This window comes from Mirounga angustirostris, unplaced genomic scaffold (genome assembly GCF_029215605.1).
Source record: "Mirounga angustirostris isolate CCGP_5_RB_7025 unplaced genomic scaffold, mMirAng1.0.hap1 SCAF_1, whole genome shotgun sequence".
Lineage (NCBI taxonomy): Eukaryota > Metazoa > Chordata > Mammalia > Carnivora > Phocidae > Mirounga > Mirounga angustirostris.
The window spans coordinates 154,133,417-154,154,585 of NW_026991709.1; the positions used below are offsets into that span (position 1 = coordinate 154,133,417).

The window sequence follows — 21,169 nt, forward strand, 5'->3', positions numbered from 1 at the left end:
AACGCCGCCCCGCAGCAGGTACAGATGCCAACTACAGGACTCTAGGTTCTATTTCCTTACGCAGACTTTACGGTATTAGTTCATTACACGAAATAAATGACTAGTAAAAATATAAAAACACACACCTCACACCAACTATCACAGGTGGTCTAATCTGATGATCCAGACTCTAAACCATTGAGATGGTCTGTCAGATGCTGGTAAATTTAAGTTTCAAGATTAAGTCAGCAATTTAAAGTTAATAAGATTCAATTTTAATGGAATTCTCACGCCACAAGTCTAGAAATAGCAACGATAGTAAATGCATCTTAAAAGCCCGAAGAGTTTACAATCCCATCATTTTCATTCACAATCAGAAGTTTACATTTTTAACAACTGTTTAGTATTAGTCATATGACCTTGAAAGCCACAGATTCTGTATCGCTCACCTAAATGAGAAGTTTGTTTTCTTGGCAACAAACCCAGTCGTCTTCAAGAAATCAGTCCTGCCCATGTGCATTTCTACAGCCTTACAGTCTACCTCTGCCCTCATCAGTGCCTGCATCATACCTGGGCCCGCCCTGAGGGTGCACACAAAACAGTCTTCTTGTGAGCGCAATGCCGCCCACGCCCCACAGCGCGCACGTGCGCCAACCGCCAACCTAGCGCGGCCACGTTCTGCCCAAACTCCCCACGCAAAGGCACGTCCTCAGCTCAAGCAAACAGTTCCTATCAGTATTTTACCTGGACTTCAGGGAATTATAGAGCCGAATTCCATCGGCTGCACCACAAATTTGTACTAAATCCTCCTTTGTCAGTTTTAGTAAGTCGGCACCTGGAGAACAGCAAAAAGAGATTCTTTTCAAAGAGATGGAAAAAGAACAAGCAGGACTGGCTGCCTTACAGCGTCTGCCTTCACACAGTGAGCTGTCCCTCAAAACCACCATGGTCTCCTGCGTGCACACTCGACACAAACACGAGCGCGTGCACACACTCCCTGCCCCACGGAGAAAGCAAACAAGTAAATACAATGCTGGCACTTCCGTGCCCTGTACGAAGGAGGGGCTCAGAAGCGCAGAGGCAGGTCAATCAGACAGATGCGCGGGGCCCACAGGCCTGTCTGTTCCCCGCACACGACCTCACCGCCCACCTTGTTTTGGCTGGCTGGTGGTTTTGTGGATAAACAGGACTCTGACCCCAGATAATTAACCTTGAGATCACAATAATAATGTTTTATTTTACAAAAAGAGGAAGTGGAAGTCTAGCGTTTTGGGGACCCGCCCAAGCTGGTGGCTAAGTTAGGACTAGGCCTCTTTACACTTGCCAACATTCTGCAGCGTAACTGTCAGCAGCCAGTTCTAGTACGAAAGCGAAAATCCTACGAAAGGATTTTCCCCCACAGATCGCCAGCGTAAATGACACGGTATCTAGGATTTGCTTTAAAATAGAATAGAAAAGCGGGAGAGAGAAGAGAGCAAAACCGACCAAAGGCTGGGGGTGGTTACAGGGAAGTTCATACTCTCCTACTTTTTATGTTTGAATGTGTCCGTAATCTCTTTTTTCCCTCTATTAACACTCAAGATGTAGTTTATTGGTACAATTAAGATGACCTCTGGGATTAAGGCATGACTTTCATGTAATAAGTACCTGCTGCTTAGGTATGTAACAAGATAATGGGGTTGTCTTTCTATTTTTGAAGGCCTGAAGGGGAGAGCCTGGTTAACTTCTAGCTTGTAAAAGAAATAAAGACCAGAGAAGCCCACCCCCATGAGGCACGAACACTAAAGGAGTTGTTTTTCAGAGCCAGGGAAGCAAAGACTGGCTGGCCCCGGTCTCTCCTGGGGCCCACAGCTGTGGCCAGGAATGGGTGTGTGCATCCCCTCAACCTGCACAAAGAACTGGACAGACGCTCGTGCGCACAGCCTTTTCTGAAGGTGAGTGCCCAGAGGCTCCGAGCCAGCAGCCTCACCCTCTCCTTCCGGTTCTGCTGGGAAGCTCCTCGGTGAGGAAAATGCAGGAGGCCAACCCATGGGAGTGCTGCTCACAGTGAAAAGAGCTTAAACTTCTCCAGACAGAAACATGGATTCATCTAACAGGACCTCCCTCGGTTCCCACTGCCGGAGCTTTTTGTATGTGCTCTGCTCTTCATTCATGTGTCCTCCCTATGAAGGTTCAAGATGCATCTTCCCCACACAATGAAATTTTTAAATTTCCAATTTTTCACAGATAAAAATATAGTCATATAAAAATGTGGCTACAAGCCAGCAAGACTTTCATGCAGTACTTTAATTTTAAAGAGACAAAGAGCTACACAGGGAATGACTACTCACTGCACAACATCGCAATAAATGGCTGACGGAATAGGAAACCACGTTCTTTGTGCAATCAAGCTTTCCCCTAGGCCAGGCGTGTGCACGCAGTTCTGTCCTCTTCGAAGGCTTGCCAGTACTGCACTTCCCTGGCCCCACAGCATCATGGGCAAGGCAAGCTCACTACCAGTTTAGTGTGGCCCAGCAATTTCTCGGGAGGTGTTTAGCCAGGCTATGTTAGGGAAAGGGTCCCAGGGCCAAATACACTTGGGAAATGCTGCCCCCGCCCCACGTGGTCTATCTATCACTGTCTCTCTAAACAGAGAGCACCACCTGGAGAAGCTCTGCTTGGTCCCTTTTAATATTCCATCAACAGCGGCGCCTGGGCAGCTCAGTTGGTTAAGTGTCCAACTCTTGGTTTTGATTCAGGTTCTGATCTCACGGGTCGTGAGATCAAGCCCCGCATCAGGCTCCACACCCAGAGGGAGTCTGCTAGGATATTCTCTGCCTCTGCCCCTTCCCCAACTTGTGCATGCATGCTCTCTCTCTCTTCCCCCCATATAAATAAATAGTATCTTAAAAAAAAAAAAAAACCAACATACTCCCTTAGCTAACTCTGTAAGAAAAACTTAAAAGTTTAAGTATACAAAAATCATACCTGAGTAGATTCATATCACATACTACTACACAACAATAAAGAGGAACTATTACTATATGTAATCACTTGGATAGACTCCAGGGCATTAGGCTGAGCAGAAAAAAAAGCCAATCTCAAAAGGTCACATACTATGTGATTCCAATTATATACAACATTCTCGAAATGATAAATCCAAGAGACAGAAAACAGATTAATGGTTGCCAGGGAACAGGTATGAATGGGGGAGGGGCAGGGAAGCATAAGGGAAATCCTTGTGGTGATGCTGTAATTCTGTATCTTAATTTCGGTAGTGGTTTCACGAATCCATACATGTGATAAAATGACACAGAACTATATACACACATTGCACCAATGTCTATTTCCTAGTTTTGAGATCATACTACGATTATATGAGAAACTGAGTGAAGGGTACATAGAACACCTCTGTATTAACTTTGCAAAAGATAGGCAAAAATTACTTCAAAATGAAGTTAATAAAATGAGAAAAATTGCACAGAACTCTATACACTTGTACAAAAATGAAGGCACATGAAACTGGTTTTGGGAGATTGTACTGATGTCAGTTTCCTGGTACAAGAGGTATGCAGGATGTCACTAGATGAAACTGGGTATGAATCCATCATTACTTCAAAAAAGTGTTTTAAATTAAGGTTAATAAAAGTACAGAAACAAGTACAAAAGACACATGTACACAAAGATGCACACACACAAAACATACCTGAAAAATTGGAAAACAGTCTTGTGTAGGAAGAGAATCTGTTTTTGAGCAGCCATTGTTGTGTTTCCTGGATCGTGGCTGAAGGCTGAAGTTGCTATTAACAAAGAAAATGAACACAAACAGAAGAAACTATTCAAACTTACCAAAAAACCCCCAAGTCACTGGCATGTTATAAAGAACAACACTTAAACAAAACACAGAACTCCTCCAAGGTTAAAGTAAAAAAAAAAAAAAAACACCCAAGAGGAGGACAGGTCTGACTACTCAAAGACCCAAATAATGCCTCAAGCCCCTCTAAGAGCCTTAAAACGCAGGCCCCTGGGCAGCTCAGTTGGTTGGGCGACTGCCCTCGGCTCAGGTCATGATCCCAGGGTCCTGGGATCGAGTCCCGCATCGGGCCCCCTGCTCAGCGGGGAGCCTGCTTCTCCCTCTGCCTGCCACTCCTCCTGCTTATGCCTCTCTTTGTCTGTCAAATAAATAAATAAAACCTTAAAAAAAAAAAAAAATTGCAGGGGCGCCTGGGTGGCTCCGTCAGTTAAGCAGCTGCCTTCAGCTCAGGTCATGATCCCAGGGTCCTGGGATCGAGCCCTGCATCGGGCTCCCTTCTCAGTGGAGAGCCTGCTTCTCCCTCTCCCTCTGCCTGCCTCTCTGCCTATTTGTGCTCTCTGTCAAATAAATAAAATCTTAAAAAAAAAAAACAAAAAAAACGCAGACCCCTTAGAGCACTGGACAGCTTCAGGATGAAAACACTTACTTCAATGGAGGCCTGTGAAACTCCATCTCCCTGATGGTTTGGGGAAGAAGAATTGCTGGGGAGAACGGAAGGAAAGAAAGGAGAATTATTACACACACACACACACACTTAAATCAAGACATTAAAGGGTATTAAACTGGGTAAATTTAATCTAATATTGTAGAACAGAGCATGCAGATTTGCAATTAAGAATGTTGGCACCACTGGTCAGGGAGTATGATGAAACTGACAGGAGGCGGTTTAACTGGTGCCTCCTCCTCCAGCAGTTCTAGTAAGAACTTCAAGTTTTAGGAAACAAAAGGATTCCAATTATTTCCAGGGGTGCCAGGAAATTGAAGGATACTCACTCATTTTAGTAAGGAAAAAGATATGAGAAATTAAGATAAAGAGTTAAAAGTAACTGCAAAATACACACACATACACACACACTTTAATAAAATAAGGAGCTCCAAGAAATGGTCCTAAGTAAAAATGGAGAATGATACCCCTTTAATTAATATTTACCCATGAGTAAAGAGAGAGAAACTCAGGGAAGCAAAAGGAACAAAGGTGTGCCACTCTCTCTGAGTTTTTAAGGTCAAACGAAAATGAAGACAGGGAGTGTGGTGCCTTCCTGGTCCAGGGCTCAGACCCCTTCCTCAGCGCCTGTACTTCAATTACGTAAGTTCCAATGCTGACTGGTGACTGCCCCTCTGGGCCCATGCAGACAGGGAAGGTGTGCGTCACCTGCAGAGCAGAGAGCACAGGTCCTGGCCAGCGCAAGGTGCGCGGCTCCCGGGAACTGCGCGATCAGCCAGCAGTGTGGGAGCCCAGAGCCAGCCTCCGAAGTCATGACTGTGGCCCAAGATGACTCGGACTGGGCTGAGACTAAAACGGCCCCCACATGGGGACATGCCACTCCCTGGTCTCTCCGACGCACAGTCCAAGAGTGTGTTCCTCCTCGAAAAGCACAAAGATCTACAAGATGAGCTGCCTGCCAATCTACTCATCTCTGCAAGGAAAAGCATGTTTTTGTTTGTGTTCTTATCAGACCCTGTTACAGACTGGATATTTGTGTTCCTTCAAAATGCTTACATTGACCAAACTCACCCCCCCCGGCATGACAGCGTGAGAAGGTGGGACCCCTGAGAGATGACCAGGAAGGCAAGATCACAAGGGCCTCTGCTCCACCACGGGAGGACCCGGGTGGCACCTGCAACCCAGAGGGCCCTCGCCGGAACCACCCGGACCTCACACTTCCAGTTCCACAACTGCAAGAAACAAGTTTCTGTTGTCTCTAAGGCCCTGGTCTGGTGTTCCGTCATAGCAGCCAGAGCTGACCGAGACAGACCTGCTGTCGGCGTGGGCCCGAGTGTAAGGAGGAGAACCTTTCCCTCAGCAGTCTTGTGTAACTTTCCTTCCCAGCGAGAAACTTCTGATCTGACCTGCTCGGAATCAACTCTTCAGCAGAGCCCCAGGAAGGCAAGGCCCCCCCCAACCCCGGGGTACCATGTGGCACCTGCAGGACCCCTGTGACACCGTCCCCTGCCCCCACCCAGAGCCTGCAGGGTTCACAGATGCCAATCACAGCCAGAGAATAAAATAGAACAAGTCCACCATCCCCATTTCTAAAACCACAGTAAAGTTTTAGAAATTAAAAGCCTTTCCTTTAAGTTTAAAAACTTACCATAATAAATAAATAAATAAGTAAACAGTGTGTATACTGTGAGGCAGAAAAAACAGGGCAGGAAACAGCTCTTGTTTGATACGGTGCGCACTGAAGACAAACGTTCTTTATAATAAATGCAATCTGAACACATCCAAGTCAAGTTTCACCTTAATAACTCACAGTCCTTCTCTATCCATGAACTCCACTCATGTTCTTTTTCTCTCTCAAAGAATGCAGCTTGAAAACGCCCCCTTTTCTACAATTTCTACGGCTGTGAATGTGTGAGGCATGAAGGGCTAAGAGCAAAAAGGCTGGCAAGCAAAGAAAAGACAGTTCTCCTCTGAAACTGAGGCGGCTAGCTCCCATGACCATACACCTCAGATATATATACAAAAGAGGATGTTGGCAAGTGAGAGGGACGGCAATGAAGGAGCACGGCATGGCCAGCCCCGGGTGAGCGACGGCACGAAGCGGTACCTGTCGGGGACGCTGCAGGTGCCCTGCTGTGGGGACGTGAAGGCGGGCGCTGTGGAAGGGCTGCTATTCACGTAGGCTGTGGGGGTATCGGGCCATGGAGAACACTAAGGATAGAAACAAAAATAAATTAACGGGAGGCTTTTAGAAGTGTATGGAAGAAATATTTTTGTAAGTCACTCTCTAGTCTGGCCAAATGCGAAGTTATAAAACACAAGACACCTGACACTCATCAAGCAACCTCACAGAAACGTATCAAATTTACTTCTGTGTGGCTTTCCCTGCCACCTGCATCTATACACGGATTCATCTCAGGGAAGACCTGAGTGATGAGAGCAGCAAAATGTATGCAGGCATTTTTAACATATACTTCTCCAAGAACTTCCACTTCCCTGTTTATCAGCTCTGCAGCAGGTACCTATCAAGGTTTAGAACAGCAGAGGCAAGAATGGATTCACAAGCGACATCTGACACCTACAGTGACAGGGGCTCTGTCCCCCTAGCGCTCCTCTGCCCTCTTGCCCAAGGAGCAGCCTGGCCAGTACCCACTTGCTTCCTTGATTCCTCTAAAATTAATAATCCCCAAGCAAGGTGAAGCAGGCCTAGCATCAACACACATCAACAGGTACCGTGCTGCCCATGTCTCTCTACCTGTCTACACATGTTTAGTATTTATAGTTTCTGGAAGGGGCATGGTGATCTAGGGCATTTTTCCAACCCGGGTCCCATTCTGACCAAAGATAGAGCAAAGATACAAAGAGATGCACTGACTATTACAATCAGGAGAGGTGAAAAAGCTGAAGTCAAAAGCATGCTGAGCAGGCTGAGCAGGCCAGGGCAGCCAAGTACAAGTCTTTAAACCTGAGCTACGTATGGAGCAAGTCCATCTCACTCCCTGATATTCCATCTAGAATGAGTCCATGTCAGGACGTCCTCGGTTCCAAGGCCCCCTTCAGCATCATTATTCTCCCATTTTACACAAAAAGTCATTATACCTCACCATGGACGGGGGATAGAAGACCCTCCCCCAAACCAAGCAAAAGACCATTCAAAGATATTAGGATAAATAAAAAAGTATATGACTCTTGGGGCCCCTGGGTGGCTCAGTCGTTAAGCGTCTGTCTTCGGCTCAGGTCATGATCCCAGGGTCCTGGGATCGAGCCCCGTGTCCAACTCTTGCTCAGCAGGGAGCCTGCTTCTCCCTCTGTCTGCCACTCCCCCTGCTTGTGCTCTCTCTCTCCTCTGACAAATAAATAAAATCTTAAAAAAAAAAAAAGTACATGACTCTAAAACAATTCTTCTGGTGGCACCTGGGTGGCTCAGTCAGTTAAGTGTCTACCTTTGGCTCAAGTGATGATCCCAGGAGCCTAGGATCGAGCCCCACATGGGGCTCTCTGCTCAGCGGGGGGCCCACTACTTCTCCCTCTCCCTGCCGCTCCCCCTGCTTGTGCGCACACTCTGTCAAACAAATAAATAAAATCTTTAATAATAAATTTAAAAATTTTAAAAAATAAAACAATTCTTCTGTATGTCAGGCAGTTTTCAATTCCTTGCCTTCAGAAACTTCAGGAGACCTGGTGTCAACTGACACGTACTGAAATAATCTACCTGTTCATACAAAAATAGGTCACTGGGCTTTTGTGCAGATAACTCAAAAGGAATTTCAAGACCTGAATGACACTGCTCAAAGAAAAATAAGCACATCTAAACGAAGTTTCTCTTATCTATAAAAAAAAATCTAGAATTTGGTTGCATTCTACCCTGTCTCATTCTTCATGATATATTTCCAATAACATTTCTATGTTTACAATTAACTATTCATCAAAATGTATATGATTTGTTGTTTTGATAAATTGGTACTAATCATTAAGTAGTTTTCAATTTCTCGGGGTGCCTGGCTGGCTCAGTCAGTAGAACATGTGACTCTTGATCTCGGGGTCATGAGTTCAAGCCCCACAACGGTCACAGAGTTCTCAACTGACTTACAAGCCTTATGGTCAGAGGAAATTTTAAATCTCAGTTTCTGTAAGTATGTCATAAAGAAGTAATTAGGGTGATCATTTAAAGATTTTCAGGCAGGGGCACCTAAGTGGTTCAGTCAGTTGTGCATCTGACTCCTGGTTTCAGCTCAGGTCATGATCTCAGTGTCGTGAGACTGAGCCCCATGTCAGGGTCTGAGCTCAGCGGGGAGTCTGCTTCTCTCCCTCTCTCTCCCTCTGCCCCCTTACCCTGCTCTCCCGTGTGCGCGCGCTCTCTCTCTCTCAAATAAATCAAAATTCAAAAAAAAGATTTTCAGGCATAAAAGTACGTCATACTGGGATTAAATTATTTATGGGGAGTGGAGGAGAAAACAGATCAAGAAGGAAGAGTGGGATAAAATTTCAGACTTAAGAGCTTCATCATGAACTTTTGAAATGAAAGATACTGGGTGTCAAATTGCTATGAATACACTTCCAAAAGTAGTGTAATAGCTTTCTCTTAAATTATAACACAAATATTTATGGTGCCAGAAAATTGTCTTCTTTGCAACTTATGATGAAAACTTTCCTGTTAACCTGAACATGTGCAAGGGAGTATATACTTTCTCAAAATTCTTTTGCATGATGATGATGAAATTTATAATGAAAACTTTCCTGTTAACCTGAAAACGTGCAAGGGAGTATATACTTTTTCAAAATTCTTTTGCATGTAGAAGGAGGTAAGAGACTGTGAAGCACTGAGGGCAGAAACTAGTCTCCCCAACGGTTATAGGTGCTTACAACATATCTGACACCCATCAGAAGTATGGACAGAAGGAAAATAAAATAGAAATCCCAGGCTCTTAACATTCTTTACAACCACTCATTATGTATCCCCTCAAAAACTGGAAAAGTGACTACTACAGACTTACTGTTTCAATTACTACCAAGTTTCAAAAAAGCAATCGAATCTAGCTGGACAGCACCGCTGAACTCACTGCATGCACACCAATTTCACTCTAAACACCCTTTTACACACAACAGTGCCCCCTCCTTTTAAACTAGGGCCTCGTTTCTCTCATCTTACAAAGTAGTACCTCTGCTGCTCGTGCAGTCTGAGGAACCCGACTGGCAGATCTAATAACTTCTGGCTGTCACATGCTCATGATCAGCTCCACTATGTGGAAGATGATTTTCCTGCTACACCATCCTCCCCAGATACAAAATACTACGATAGAGCCTAACATGCACATCTAAGTAAGGTGAACCTTTTAGTATCAAGCCTCCCCACACCTGCTGTTCATCACTGCCCACTGTCTGAGGACGTGAAGCCATCAACAGCTTCAAGTTAGCACAGTAAGATGGTGGGGACACCAAATGTGCAGAACCTCCATAAACACAACTATTTCATTTTTACATACCTCAATTCCTTTAACAGGAGAAAAGCAGGATTGCTAATTAATAGCTGACATCTAAAACTTGCCCAATAAATAGGAAGCCAGACTCACTGAACACCAGGAAACCAGTGTTTGGAGAAAACTGTCCTGTTGGGAGGCCTCGGCTTTTCGGGAATAATGGGTGGCAGGGTCTCAAATGGCCAGGCTGCTTGCCACACTGCAGCCCGCCTGCACATGTCTTACGGGCTCCTCTCCCAGTCTCAAGCCAGGAGGGCAAGGGCACACGGAGGAAGACTTGCACGATGTTTCTTCTACCTTGTCCTGCCTCCCTGTCTGGAAAGGTAAACAGTGCTAGACTGCCTCTGGTCCTGAGCAGAGTCTGTAATTCATGATGCCTCCAGCACTACCTGGCTTGGATTTGCGTGGGCACAGTTTTGGTGTACCGTGAACAAAGCCCCGCCCCCAGCAGCCTGGAAAATGCTGACCCACCTTAGACTGTAGATATTGGCAGTCCCGATGTGAGCCAGTAAAATACAGCTCAGAGACCAAGACCCCCAGATGCATTAAAGGGTTTGCTGGGTGGCAGCTCTTCAGAACCAACAGTAGGGCCTCTGTTCAGTGTGGGACCGGTTCACACAACACCTTTTAACAGGTGAGCCTGACCTCCCTTCCTAATGAAAGCCAACTGTCACTATCCAACAACTATGAGAAATGCTGGCCTTTCTTTGTAGGCACTTGCAGAAATATAGGAAATGCTGCGGACTTTTTTTAAGGGATTAATCTGTACCTTGCTTTTTTAAACAGGTTTCAAAGAGTAGCTCTAACCACCCCCTTGAAGTAGCTTAACCCAACCAAACACAGCCCAGGGCAGCAAGAAACACACTCTAGGAAGATGTGAAATCCCAGGCCAGTGAACTGCTGACGTTTTGCATACTTTAGACTTGAGTTAAGAATTATTAATAATTTACCAACAATTCTACCATCTCCAGATTAGCTCTGGGCTATAACAGATTTCTTTAATTTATGAATTATCAGAACTCATTCCTTTTAACTAAATAGTTTCCAACAAGAAGGGAAAAGTGACTTGAGTTACAGGATCTCCCCAGAAAAGTTTACGGAGAACTATTTGTGAGTCTTCAGCTGGGAAATGAGATAGAGGATTAAAAACATAAAACTGGAGGGGGGCATTCCAGGGAAGGAGCATACAGTTGTTCCATACAAACTCTGACCCAAATCCAAAAAGCCCAGTTAAAGAAAATGCATCATGTGTGCTCCCCATCCATCCAGACGACTACATTTTCAGGGTTATTGCATAAAGAAGCACTAAAATATCGTCACGCAATGCTTTAATTTGGAAATGAGGTTCTTGTGATAGTGCCTGTGACTTTCATAGCACAGAGAATTATATACATGTGTGAGCGTGAAAATCCCATGTTTGGCACCTTGACAGTACAAACACTGCAATGAGATGGAGAGAGTAGTGACTGATACATATGATGACAGTTACTTTTAAAAATTAGAGAATGCTCTGTGTTTACATTAATAACTGCGGGTACATGGTGATCTAAGTTTAAAGAACAGGATGAACCTTTGTGGACCGTTCGATAAAGAACTGGGTCATAAAATAAGGATCTGCTGCACTGAAGCTGACAAAGCCAAACCCCTTGACTGCATGTTGGGTCCGAGGGTAGCAAGGTGCGCTATTCTGGCCTGAAGCAGAAGATCACGATGCAGGAGCCAAGAGGAAACACCGATGCAAAGATTTCTTTTTACCAGTGCCGCCAAATGGGCTTTTAAAAGCACAGACGCACATTCTTATACTACATGCAGGGAAATGTGACACAAAGTATTGCATGTTAATGTCAAGCTTGCTGCCATCATTTCTCTAAAAATCCATGAAAGTTTCTTAACAGTTATAAAACATGAGAAAGCAAAACCTTTTTTAATTACACAAAAATGATAACTATTTTACTAAAGAAAGTATTTTCAATTAATTTCAGTGCTCTTGAAGGAAGTGTGTGTGCAGAGGAGAGAGAGGGAGGGAGGGAGGAGGGGGAGGAGACAGGGAGGGAACACATTTCTGAGTGTCGTTTTTCCCTCCAAAACCACCCAATATGGTTAACTTTGTTTTAAAGTGTTAGATTTAGGAAATTTTCCTCAGTGAGGAACAAACAGAAAGCAGGAAGTCTAAACAAAAGCAAATTAAATCAAGACAAGGACATCAAAAACAAATTTGGCTTTACTTTTCGGCGGAAGTTGATCCTATATCTAACACTGCACAAGGTTTCTTGCACAATGAAAAGAGAAGCAGAAGTCCCTTACACTGCCTCGCTTTGCCAGAGAATCACCGTAGTCTGCTGGCAAAGTCCGCTTGCTGGACTTTTTCTGCTCATGTTCAACTGCATCTTCAATTATAGGCTCAAGCCTCATCTGGACAAACACCAAAGATTGGGATCAATGTCTTTTCATTATACAAAGAAAGATCTAATACCCTGTTTTATGTCTCTGCAGTCCAATTAAACAAATGTATGACTAGCAGGATTCAAAGTTAAAGAAAATGCAAAACCCCAGCAGTGACAAAAATCAGACATTCTAGGCCCCGACTTAATTTCTTGACAACTTCAAGGTTTGTAAGGTCTGTTTCCGAGACCAGATTGGGATTTCAGCATCTTCATTCAAGACCCCACCCAGGAAACTAATCTATTAAAATCCCCAAATTTAAATAAAATCTATCCCCCGCAAATTTCACAAAGAATATTATGTCAATCTACCACCCAATCTTCCCCAACCCCTTTGTAGCAAAACCCCTCCTAGAGAGAGTGCTAATACGCAAACAGCTGCTTCGCCTCAGAAACCGAAACGCTACTGTGCATTACCTCGGTGAGGATAGTGGTGTCGTAGGATGGCTGGTACTTTTCTTTCTCGTGAGCCGTTCTCTTCTCCATCTTCTCTCGGTCCGTTTTTTGTTTCCTGTCTGCACCTTTAGGCTTAAAAACAAAATAGATGATCTCATCCATCAGGTTGAAGATGGACAATTTACAAGCAAAACTGGGCCTTAGTTACTAAAAGCCTCGTTTCTATCGCTTACCTTAAACACTTTGATTTGGCAGCTAGCCGAGTGGAGATGATCCGTGTACTCTCCGTTCTCATTCTGCTTAAAGGTGTCAACCTGAATCCTAAAAGGCACCCCCTTCTCACCTCCATGCTTCCGGGGAGTAAACTCTGTGCTGATGCAGTGCACCTGGAAAAGAACTCAAGCTGAAAGGGACTCAAAGTACCGCCCACTGAGTCTCCTTCAATTTGGCTCCTTCTCAGGTGTTCTGCCACAGCCATAAATTCAGGATCCTTCCAAACGAACTCCTGCATATTAGCCAGACAGCTGTCATGAATTCCTCTGCGTGGCTTTCCTTTCATAAATCCAACTGGGCCTTTCTGAGCTTTCTGGCAATGAGCTCTTCCCCAGTCCAATGCCTCTCCTCTCACACAGGACTTGTTCGGGTCACGTGGACGTCTCCTACCTCCACACTCTGGACCAAATGATGCTCTCAGCCCCAGCGTCCTTGGCCTTGCACGTGGCTCAGTGCACAGCAACCGACCCCTAACTGCCGAGAGCTTCTGTCGCCTGCCCTCTTCTGTCACCACCTGGACTCTAGCCAGCCCATCAGGCTCCTGCTGTGCCTACACACACTTATGAGACTACCTAGGGGCCTGGAGGCATGGCCACGACTCACCGTGCCCATATCAATCTGAACTCTGCTGTCAACCTTCAAAGTTCACCGAGGACAACGCTCATCTCCCACCACTTCCGCCCCTCTCCTGGCACCAGCACAACGTCAACTAACATGAACCGTGTCCCTAGTGACTATTCGTTAGCAGGAGACAGTATTTGGTAAACCACAAAAAACACAAAATAGTAAAGATTCTTAAAAAATAAATACATAAGTAAACAAATATTCTTTACAGTTCATACAAATCAGAGACTACTTAGGTTGATCAGCAATTAAGCAATCTCCCTTTCCACATAAACATTACTCAGTTTTAATTCCACCACTTACAAATATACATTAATATACTGAATATACATTAATACTTCTAAAAAAAACTCTTAGAGATACAAACTGAGGATTTATGGGTGAAGTGAGATGCCTGGGAGTTGCTTTAAAGTATTCCATCAATAACGAAAACAGAGGAAACTACTAAATAACTGTGAAGCCAGGTGATGGGTACATGGAAGATTCATCATTATTATTCTCTTTCTTTTGTGGGGTTTGAAATTTTCAGTATTAGAAATGTCTTTAAATTATGCTAGAGAGAAAATCTTAAAACTGTACTTTTTTTCAATCCCACCCTTTTATTCTACTTTATTTTTTTAAGTAAACTCTACGCCCAATGTGGAGCTTGAACTTACGACCCCGAGACCAAGATTCATATGTTCTACTGACTAAGCCAGCCAGGCGCCCCAATCCTACCCTTTTAAACAGCTTTTATTCAAGAGAAATGCATCTTATGAAAAACAGAAGTTTTGATTACTGTCACTAACCATGTTAAAAGTTAACGTCTGTATAATGCTTTACATATCCGATTGTCTTTGTATATGTTAGCCTATAAATGACAGATTTAGTAAATTAACTCCAATTTAACAGTATATATGTAATTAAAATATATATAAAATAGAAGACATTACAAGATAGCTTACAAATAAGCATTTAAAGAAGGTATAACATCATGGGACGCCTGGGTGGCTCAGTCGGTTAAGCATCTGCCTTCAGCTCAGGTCATGATCCCGGGGTCCTGGGATCGAGTCCCGCATCGGGCTCCCTGCTCCACGGGGAGCCTGCTTCTCCCTCTGCCTCTCTCTCTCTCATGAATAAATAAATAAAATCTTTAGAAAAAAAAAAAAAAGGTAACATCATGTGTCAAGAATTTAATCTCATCCATGGCCTTTTAAATGACTAGGCAAGTATACTAATAATGCAAAAACTCCAAACCTGAATGAAAGCAGATGTGCGCTTTGCAGGGTCCCACAGAAATTCAACCGCATTTAACTGGCTTGGATTTGTCCTTGTGTCAATTATTCCCACAGACATTGGAATATCTGTATTTTAAAAAGAGTTACATAGAAACTCATCCACTACAAATAATTAAAAAGCTTACAACTTACTATAATTATGTTCACATGCAATTATTTCACCTCCATGCAGAACCTTTTCCGTCAGCGTTTTCCCGGTCAGCGATGCTAACATCGAAACCCACCCAATGCGATCAGACTTTCTCCCACCATGGTTTCTATTTCATTTTATTCAACATACAATGGATGGTGCCAACTGAGAATTAAATAAATTATTTCAAAACTCCAAATTCCTGGCTCAGGTTCTTTTAGAGCTAAAAAACCACTTCATTTCTAAACTATAGAACAACTCAAGGCACACCGGATCTGCTAACACCAAAACTCTCTCCATACAATTATACACGGTGCCTTCCCTACCCACCACGCACAGCTAAACAAGTGCCTGAATCTCTCCAGAGTCTTCTGACAGCCACTTGTACCTAAATCGAGAAGTCTGTCTCCTGGACGATTCCACTTCCAGCCTTCAAGTTGCTGATGCTCTGTATATTGTAGCCGTCTGTCATGGAATACAACTCTTATGATGCTCTACGGAACAAGTGGGGAAAATGAGTACTTTTAAACTGGTCCAGCTAAAATCCAGAAGCATTTTCACTTCTTACTCATTAATCCATAATAGAAGAGCATACCAAAAAAAATTCTGCTCTACACATTTTCTAAGTGAACTGCTTTGTTCTTGGAGTATCTGAATAACTCAAATAAAAGGCACAAATAAAATGATTACTTAGGTAAAATTTTTATTTACAATCTGATATTGCAATTCAAAATTAAGGTACACGCCCATAAAATCAGTGAGCAAGAATTCTATTTCTATGAAGAAAACATCGGATGCAGACAGGAATTACTAAAGTCAAAGAGTAGTATAAACAGAAACAGAGAAACCCAGGTACAATGGTAAAACTGTTCATTTAAAATAAGTTAATAAATGAACTTCTTTAAAGATCATCAAGGATGAATACTAATATACAGAAATGCTGAATCATTATATTGTATACCTGAAACTAATATAACACTGCATGTTAATTATACTTCAATGAAATTAAAAAATAAAGAGATAGTCAAGGAATAGGTGGGGGGATCTGCAAAATAAGATCCAGCAAAAACAAAAACAAAAACAAAAAAAACCACCACATATGCAAAAGTAATTCTCTACTATTTCATTTGTAAGAGGTTATCTGAGGTAAGCAAGGGGGGGAAAAAAAAAAAACACCAACCCACAGGTAAACTTGATCCAAACACTATGGTTCCTAGGTAAGACTTTACTCCACAAACTCTGGGCCAGTTCTCTGCTCTCCACCCATCCCTCCTTTGCCTCCCACAGGTTTGGAGTGCCAAGTATTGTTTCATTCCAAGAACAGGAAAACAGGTCATCCAAATGCCTTCAGATACCACATTTGCACGAATTCGTGTTTGTGACACATTTTTGATAACTTTCCCATAATGCAATAAGATATTCATATTTCCAGTAGATGCTCTGGTATAAATAGGAAATAATTTGTTACCAATACATATAAATATTACTTTAGTGCCCCTGTCTTCCCTACCCACCAGGTACTGCCCATAGCAGATAAATTTTGAAGCAAACTATTTAAAAGTAGCCATATTTATTTTTTAAAGATTTTATTTATTTATTTGAGAGAGAGAGAGCGAGAGAGAGCAGAGCAGGGAGAAGCAGGCTCCCTGCAAGCAGGGAGCCCAATGTGGGGCTCGATCCCTGGACCCCGGAATTATGACCTGAGCTGAAGGCAGATGCCCAACCGATTGAGCCACCCAGGCGCCCCAAAGTAGCCATATTTTAATTTGAAACACAGCTGACCCTTGACAACATGGGGCTTAGTGGCGTTGAACCCCCCCCAAACTTAAGTACTTAATAGCCTACTGTTGACTAGACACTTTACAGATAACAACAGCCGAGGAACATATATTTTATATGTTATATATATTATATACTGCTTTCTTAAAGTAAGCTAGAGAAAAGGAAACAGTTACAAAGAAAATCGTAAGAGAAAATACATTTAGAGTACTGTACTGTATTTACTGAAAAAAATCTGCCTGTAAATGGACCCACATCGTTCTGTGTTGTTCAAGGGTCAACTGTCATTTACAAAGAGGCCAAGTCAGTCGTCAGGACCAAAGTAGAAATCTACAAAGGCATGGTCGCTGCTCTGATTCAAGCCCATCTGCCTTCCCCACCTGCACCCGCATGCACAGGGCCTGCCCAGGCGGTCCACTACACCCACTTCACGCCACCGCCTGCAGGCAGCAAAGCCTCACATTGAAGGTACACGGGCTGGGGGCAGCCCCTGGGTCACTCACCAACACGCTGAACTCAGAATAAAGTGCAGCAGAGAAATGACATGATTTTGATTCTTCCGTATTTAACTGAATCCACAAATTCAGATGAAAATAGCATGAGAATGTAAGTACCAGATTTGAGAGCTTTACTAAACGCCATTCTAGGAGGTCAGACTAAGATAGTTCAGTAAGGAATATGAAAGAACCATAGTTAAGAAGTGGCAATATATAAAAGAAAACTTAAATGAAATTGGAAGGGAAAAAGTCATGAACTCAGACACCCAGCAACAGATAAAGGGGCCCTGACAATACGACAAATAGAACAAGCACCTCATTGAGTACAGGAAGCACTTTCACCAAGTTCCAAAGCACCCCTGCCACCCCACCCTTTGTCCCCCAAGACTCCCCCACAGTAGCAGAGTCAAAGATCGTGGAGCCAGGTTTCAGACTTGGGGAGCTTCTAGGTAAGAAAGGACGTGATTTGGGGGAAATGCACTGTGTAGCCTGTGGCGGTGGCCGACTGTGGCTCTGCATCCAGGGCAGACTCTCGGGATCTAACCAGACGTTTTCTGGCACAGCCACCACATATGAGACAAGTGGCTTATCAAGGGGAGATGAAACCGACTTAAGACCTTTTAAAAATTAACCTTTCCAATCCGGAAGCTAACTGTTTAGGGAAACTGATGCTTTCAAATTAAGTACCCTTGTCGAGGCAGAATATGCTGATTTAACGTCAACAAAACCTCTACTTTGCGCTTGTAGGGGGATGGTTTCTTTACTGTCAACAGTTCCCTATCTCATGATAAAGAGTTGTTTTTTGCCTTCATTTCTTAACTTCCGCTAATTGTGTATATTAAATGTTCTTACGTATTTTAATTTGGCACTAAATTCCAGTAAGCTGAATTTAAAACAGTCATGTAACAACATAACTAATCCTGCCATTCCAACTTAATCTGACAGATATTTTTAACTAGCTTACCAAAAGTATTTTAAACATTAAGTCTCCTCTATCAGACTGGTCCTTTCTAAATCTTACCACCTATTCACAGTGAATCTCCCTAGAAAGCCATTTATCTTCACTGATAAATAACAAACGGCTTCAAAAGTGACTTTCTCCAGTGCTTTGATGGAAACTTAATTTTGGCATTGGATCCACATGCCAAAGTGTGTTTTATTTTCCTCAGGATGCTGAATAGCTATGAATGACGAGCTTAGTTAAAATTACTGTTTAAAAGAGGAATTAAAATTATGAGTTAGTAAATTCTGTAGTCCAGCCAAAAAAAAATGGAAAAGGAAAAAGGAAAAAAAAAAAAACAAGCACAAGGGGGGAACAAATAAAACAAGACTGGCAAACTGCTGACAGTTGTGGCCACTGGTGGGAGAACTTATCCTGGGCACCCATGACACACATGTGAAATTCATCAGAAACCACCACATGATAAACACATGTGGATGCACCATACCATTCTACCTCTGGGTATGTTTGAATTTTACCAGATAAGTAGTTTTTTAGAGTATTCTAATATTTTTGGATCCAGTTTTAAGGCTCTCGATACAGGGCACATAATAATGCCTTACTCCATTTTACAGGCAAATCTACAATTTAAACAATTTTTCTACACTTCTACACTGATTTAAAAAAAAAAAAAAAAAAAAAAACAGCATCTCACAGCCACCAAATGTATATGTAACTTTCATAGGGACAAAAGAGTTCACCCACATCTTCCCTTAAAATACGTATCACTGGTTAGATTTTAACTGGGTGTGAGACAATTGGTAGATCTGCTGAAGGTGAGCCGGGGTGCCCAATGGCCTGACAATAAGCCAGCTTGGGACCAGGGCATTCTGAGAGAATCTTGGACATTCCTAAGCTTCCTACACACTGGAAAATGAGAGCTGTTAAGTCTGGCTCCTCCATTTGTCACTATTTGTCATAAAAGCCCAGCAGAGAACAGCCAATCCAAGTAAAGCTTGCTCACTCTGAACGCTGATGGCTTTTTTAAATGGTGAGCCCAATCAGTATGCGCTATGGTCAGAATGCCAAAAGGAGGGAATGAAAAAAATAAGACCATCTGACTTACCCTCCAGGGAAATGACCAAATCCACTAATAGGGCATAGACACAATAGACTCAGTACAAATGGCAAAAATAACCTCTCCCTCTGTTCCAGGTAAGATAGGAGCCCCGGGGGGCACCTGGGTGGCTCAGTTAGTTAAGCGTCTGCCTTCAGCTCAGGTCATGATCCCAGGGTCATGGGATCGAGCCCCACATCGGCCTCCCTGCTCCATGGGAAGCCTGCTTCTCCCTCTCCCACTCCCCCTGCTTGTGTTCCCTCTCTCGCTGTGTCTCTCTGTCAAATAAATAAAATCTTAAAACAAAAAAAAAGGAGCCCCAGGAGTCAGAAGTCTGGGAGTTCACTCCAAGTTGGCAAGACACTGATCGGCAGGGCGCAGACTCCCAACTTTCTCTCAACCTCCCAAAGGACTGGGGACTTCCTGCCCCCAAGAATGGGAGGAACATTAAAACATCCCAAAGACTCTCAAGGCCTCTGTGTGCTGGGCAACTGGCTTTCCCAGAGAAGCCAAATTTGTTAGCCTTAATATTAGTATCCATTCCCCCTGTGAAGGCTGTCTTTCCCCACACTCGCCCTCTAAAAAGGCAGATCCACAGAGGGGAGTCTTTCCAATGGAATGCCTCTCCATACTGAGGGCCCAGCAGTGCCCAGGCCCCTATATGCCTCTCTGTGGGAAGATGGAAGCATCAAGAGAACTCATGCCTGCTTCTCTCTTGCTAACAGTTAGATGAAGTTCTCCCTTCCTCCAATTAAGCTTCTTCCAGAAGTCTTGCCCTGTAATACTGTGGATTTATAATACACCGTGGTGTGTGACAGGTAGAGGCTAGAGGACCCACCCTGCATGACACTGGAGGGGACAGAGATGGTTCTGAAGATATATCCTAAGAGGGATGAGCTACACTTGGAATGACTGCCTTCATTCAGATACATCAACAGAGTGAACAGAGAGTTCAAATTTTACTTAGACAAATTTAAGAGGTGAAATAAAAGGGTTTTAAAGAGTTTCATATTAACACTTACATTTCCCCCCATATTATCTTTAACTTTTAAAGAAAAACTTAAAAGTCTTCATTGTGGTGGTAAATTTTTTCCCCATAGCCACAACTATGGTACCTTAGTTTCCCAAGGGCTTTCACATTTATTTCACCCAATAACTGCTATCATTTCTGTTTTACAGATAAGTAAATAAAGTATAGCTCAAAAAGTTAGGAGTTTCAATATAGCCATTACTTCTTAAAGTGAAATCAAATGATTTTTAAATAACTCTTATGCAAAAAACCCCAAAACTTTTATAGCAAAACTGCTACTTTTTTCAATCATTGTAATATCTGTTAGCAAATAAGATGGCTCATCCTTACCTTTACCAATTTTCCAGTGATCTCAGGCATATCTCCCATTTTCCGGTTATCCAGCATCCGAATTTCATAAGACTGACCTATTTTAAAGAAATTACTGAATGTAAAGAAACTGTGTATCACCAACAATCCATATAAAAAAACATGACTCTGTTTAACATAAAAATTCAATGGTCTCTCAGGGCGCCTGGGTGGCTCGGTAGGTTGAGCAAAGGACTCTTGATCTCGGCTCAGGTCATGATCTTGGGGTCGTGGGATGGAGCCCTGCATCGGGCTCTATGCTCAGTGCTGGGTCTGCTTGGGATTCTCTTTCCTTCCTCCTGTACTCCTCCCCCTCTCAACTTGTGTGTGGGTGTGTGTGTACGCGCAGGAGCACATACGAGTTTGCTCTCTCTCTCTCTAGTAAGTAAATAAAATCTTTAAAA

The 21,169-nt window shown here is 43.2% G+C and overlaps 1 protein-coding gene across 9 annotated transcripts in view; it reads right to left on the reverse strand.

Annotated features, from left to right (window-relative positions):
* Nucleotides 1–21,169, reverse strand: part of UBP1 (upstream binding protein 1) — a 54,360-nt gene that overhangs the window by 7,468 nt on the left and 25,723 nt on the right. For 4 of the 9 annotated variants that reach the window (XM_064590455.1, XM_064590451.1, XM_064590464.1 and 1 more), the window contains 11 exons: nucleotides 20,748–20,824; nucleotides 15,443–15,548; nucleotides 14,884–14,990; nucleotides 12,984–13,136; nucleotides 12,772–12,882; nucleotides 12,218–12,325; nucleotides 6,544–6,647; nucleotides 4,419–4,473; nucleotides 3,665–3,758; nucleotides 724–814; nucleotides 429–560 (listed from right to left, as the gene is read on the reverse strand). In XM_064590455.1, the coding sequence (XP_064446525.1) occupies nucleotides 429–560; nucleotides 724–814; nucleotides 3,665–3,758; nucleotides 4,419–4,473; nucleotides 6,544–6,647; nucleotides 12,218–12,325; nucleotides 12,772–12,882; nucleotides 12,984–13,136; nucleotides 14,884–14,990; nucleotides 15,443–15,548; nucleotides 20,748–20,824 (1,138 nt within the window). The remainder of the gene's footprint in view (nucleotides 1–428; nucleotides 561–723; nucleotides 815–3,664; nucleotides 3,759–4,418; nucleotides 4,474–6,543; nucleotides 6,648–12,217; nucleotides 12,326–12,771; nucleotides 12,883–12,983; nucleotides 13,137–14,883; nucleotides 14,991–15,442; nucleotides 15,549–20,747; nucleotides 20,825–21,169) is intronic. The other 5 variants (XM_054504519.2, XM_045904102.3, XM_054504520.2 and 2 more) reach the window with 3 other exon arrangements.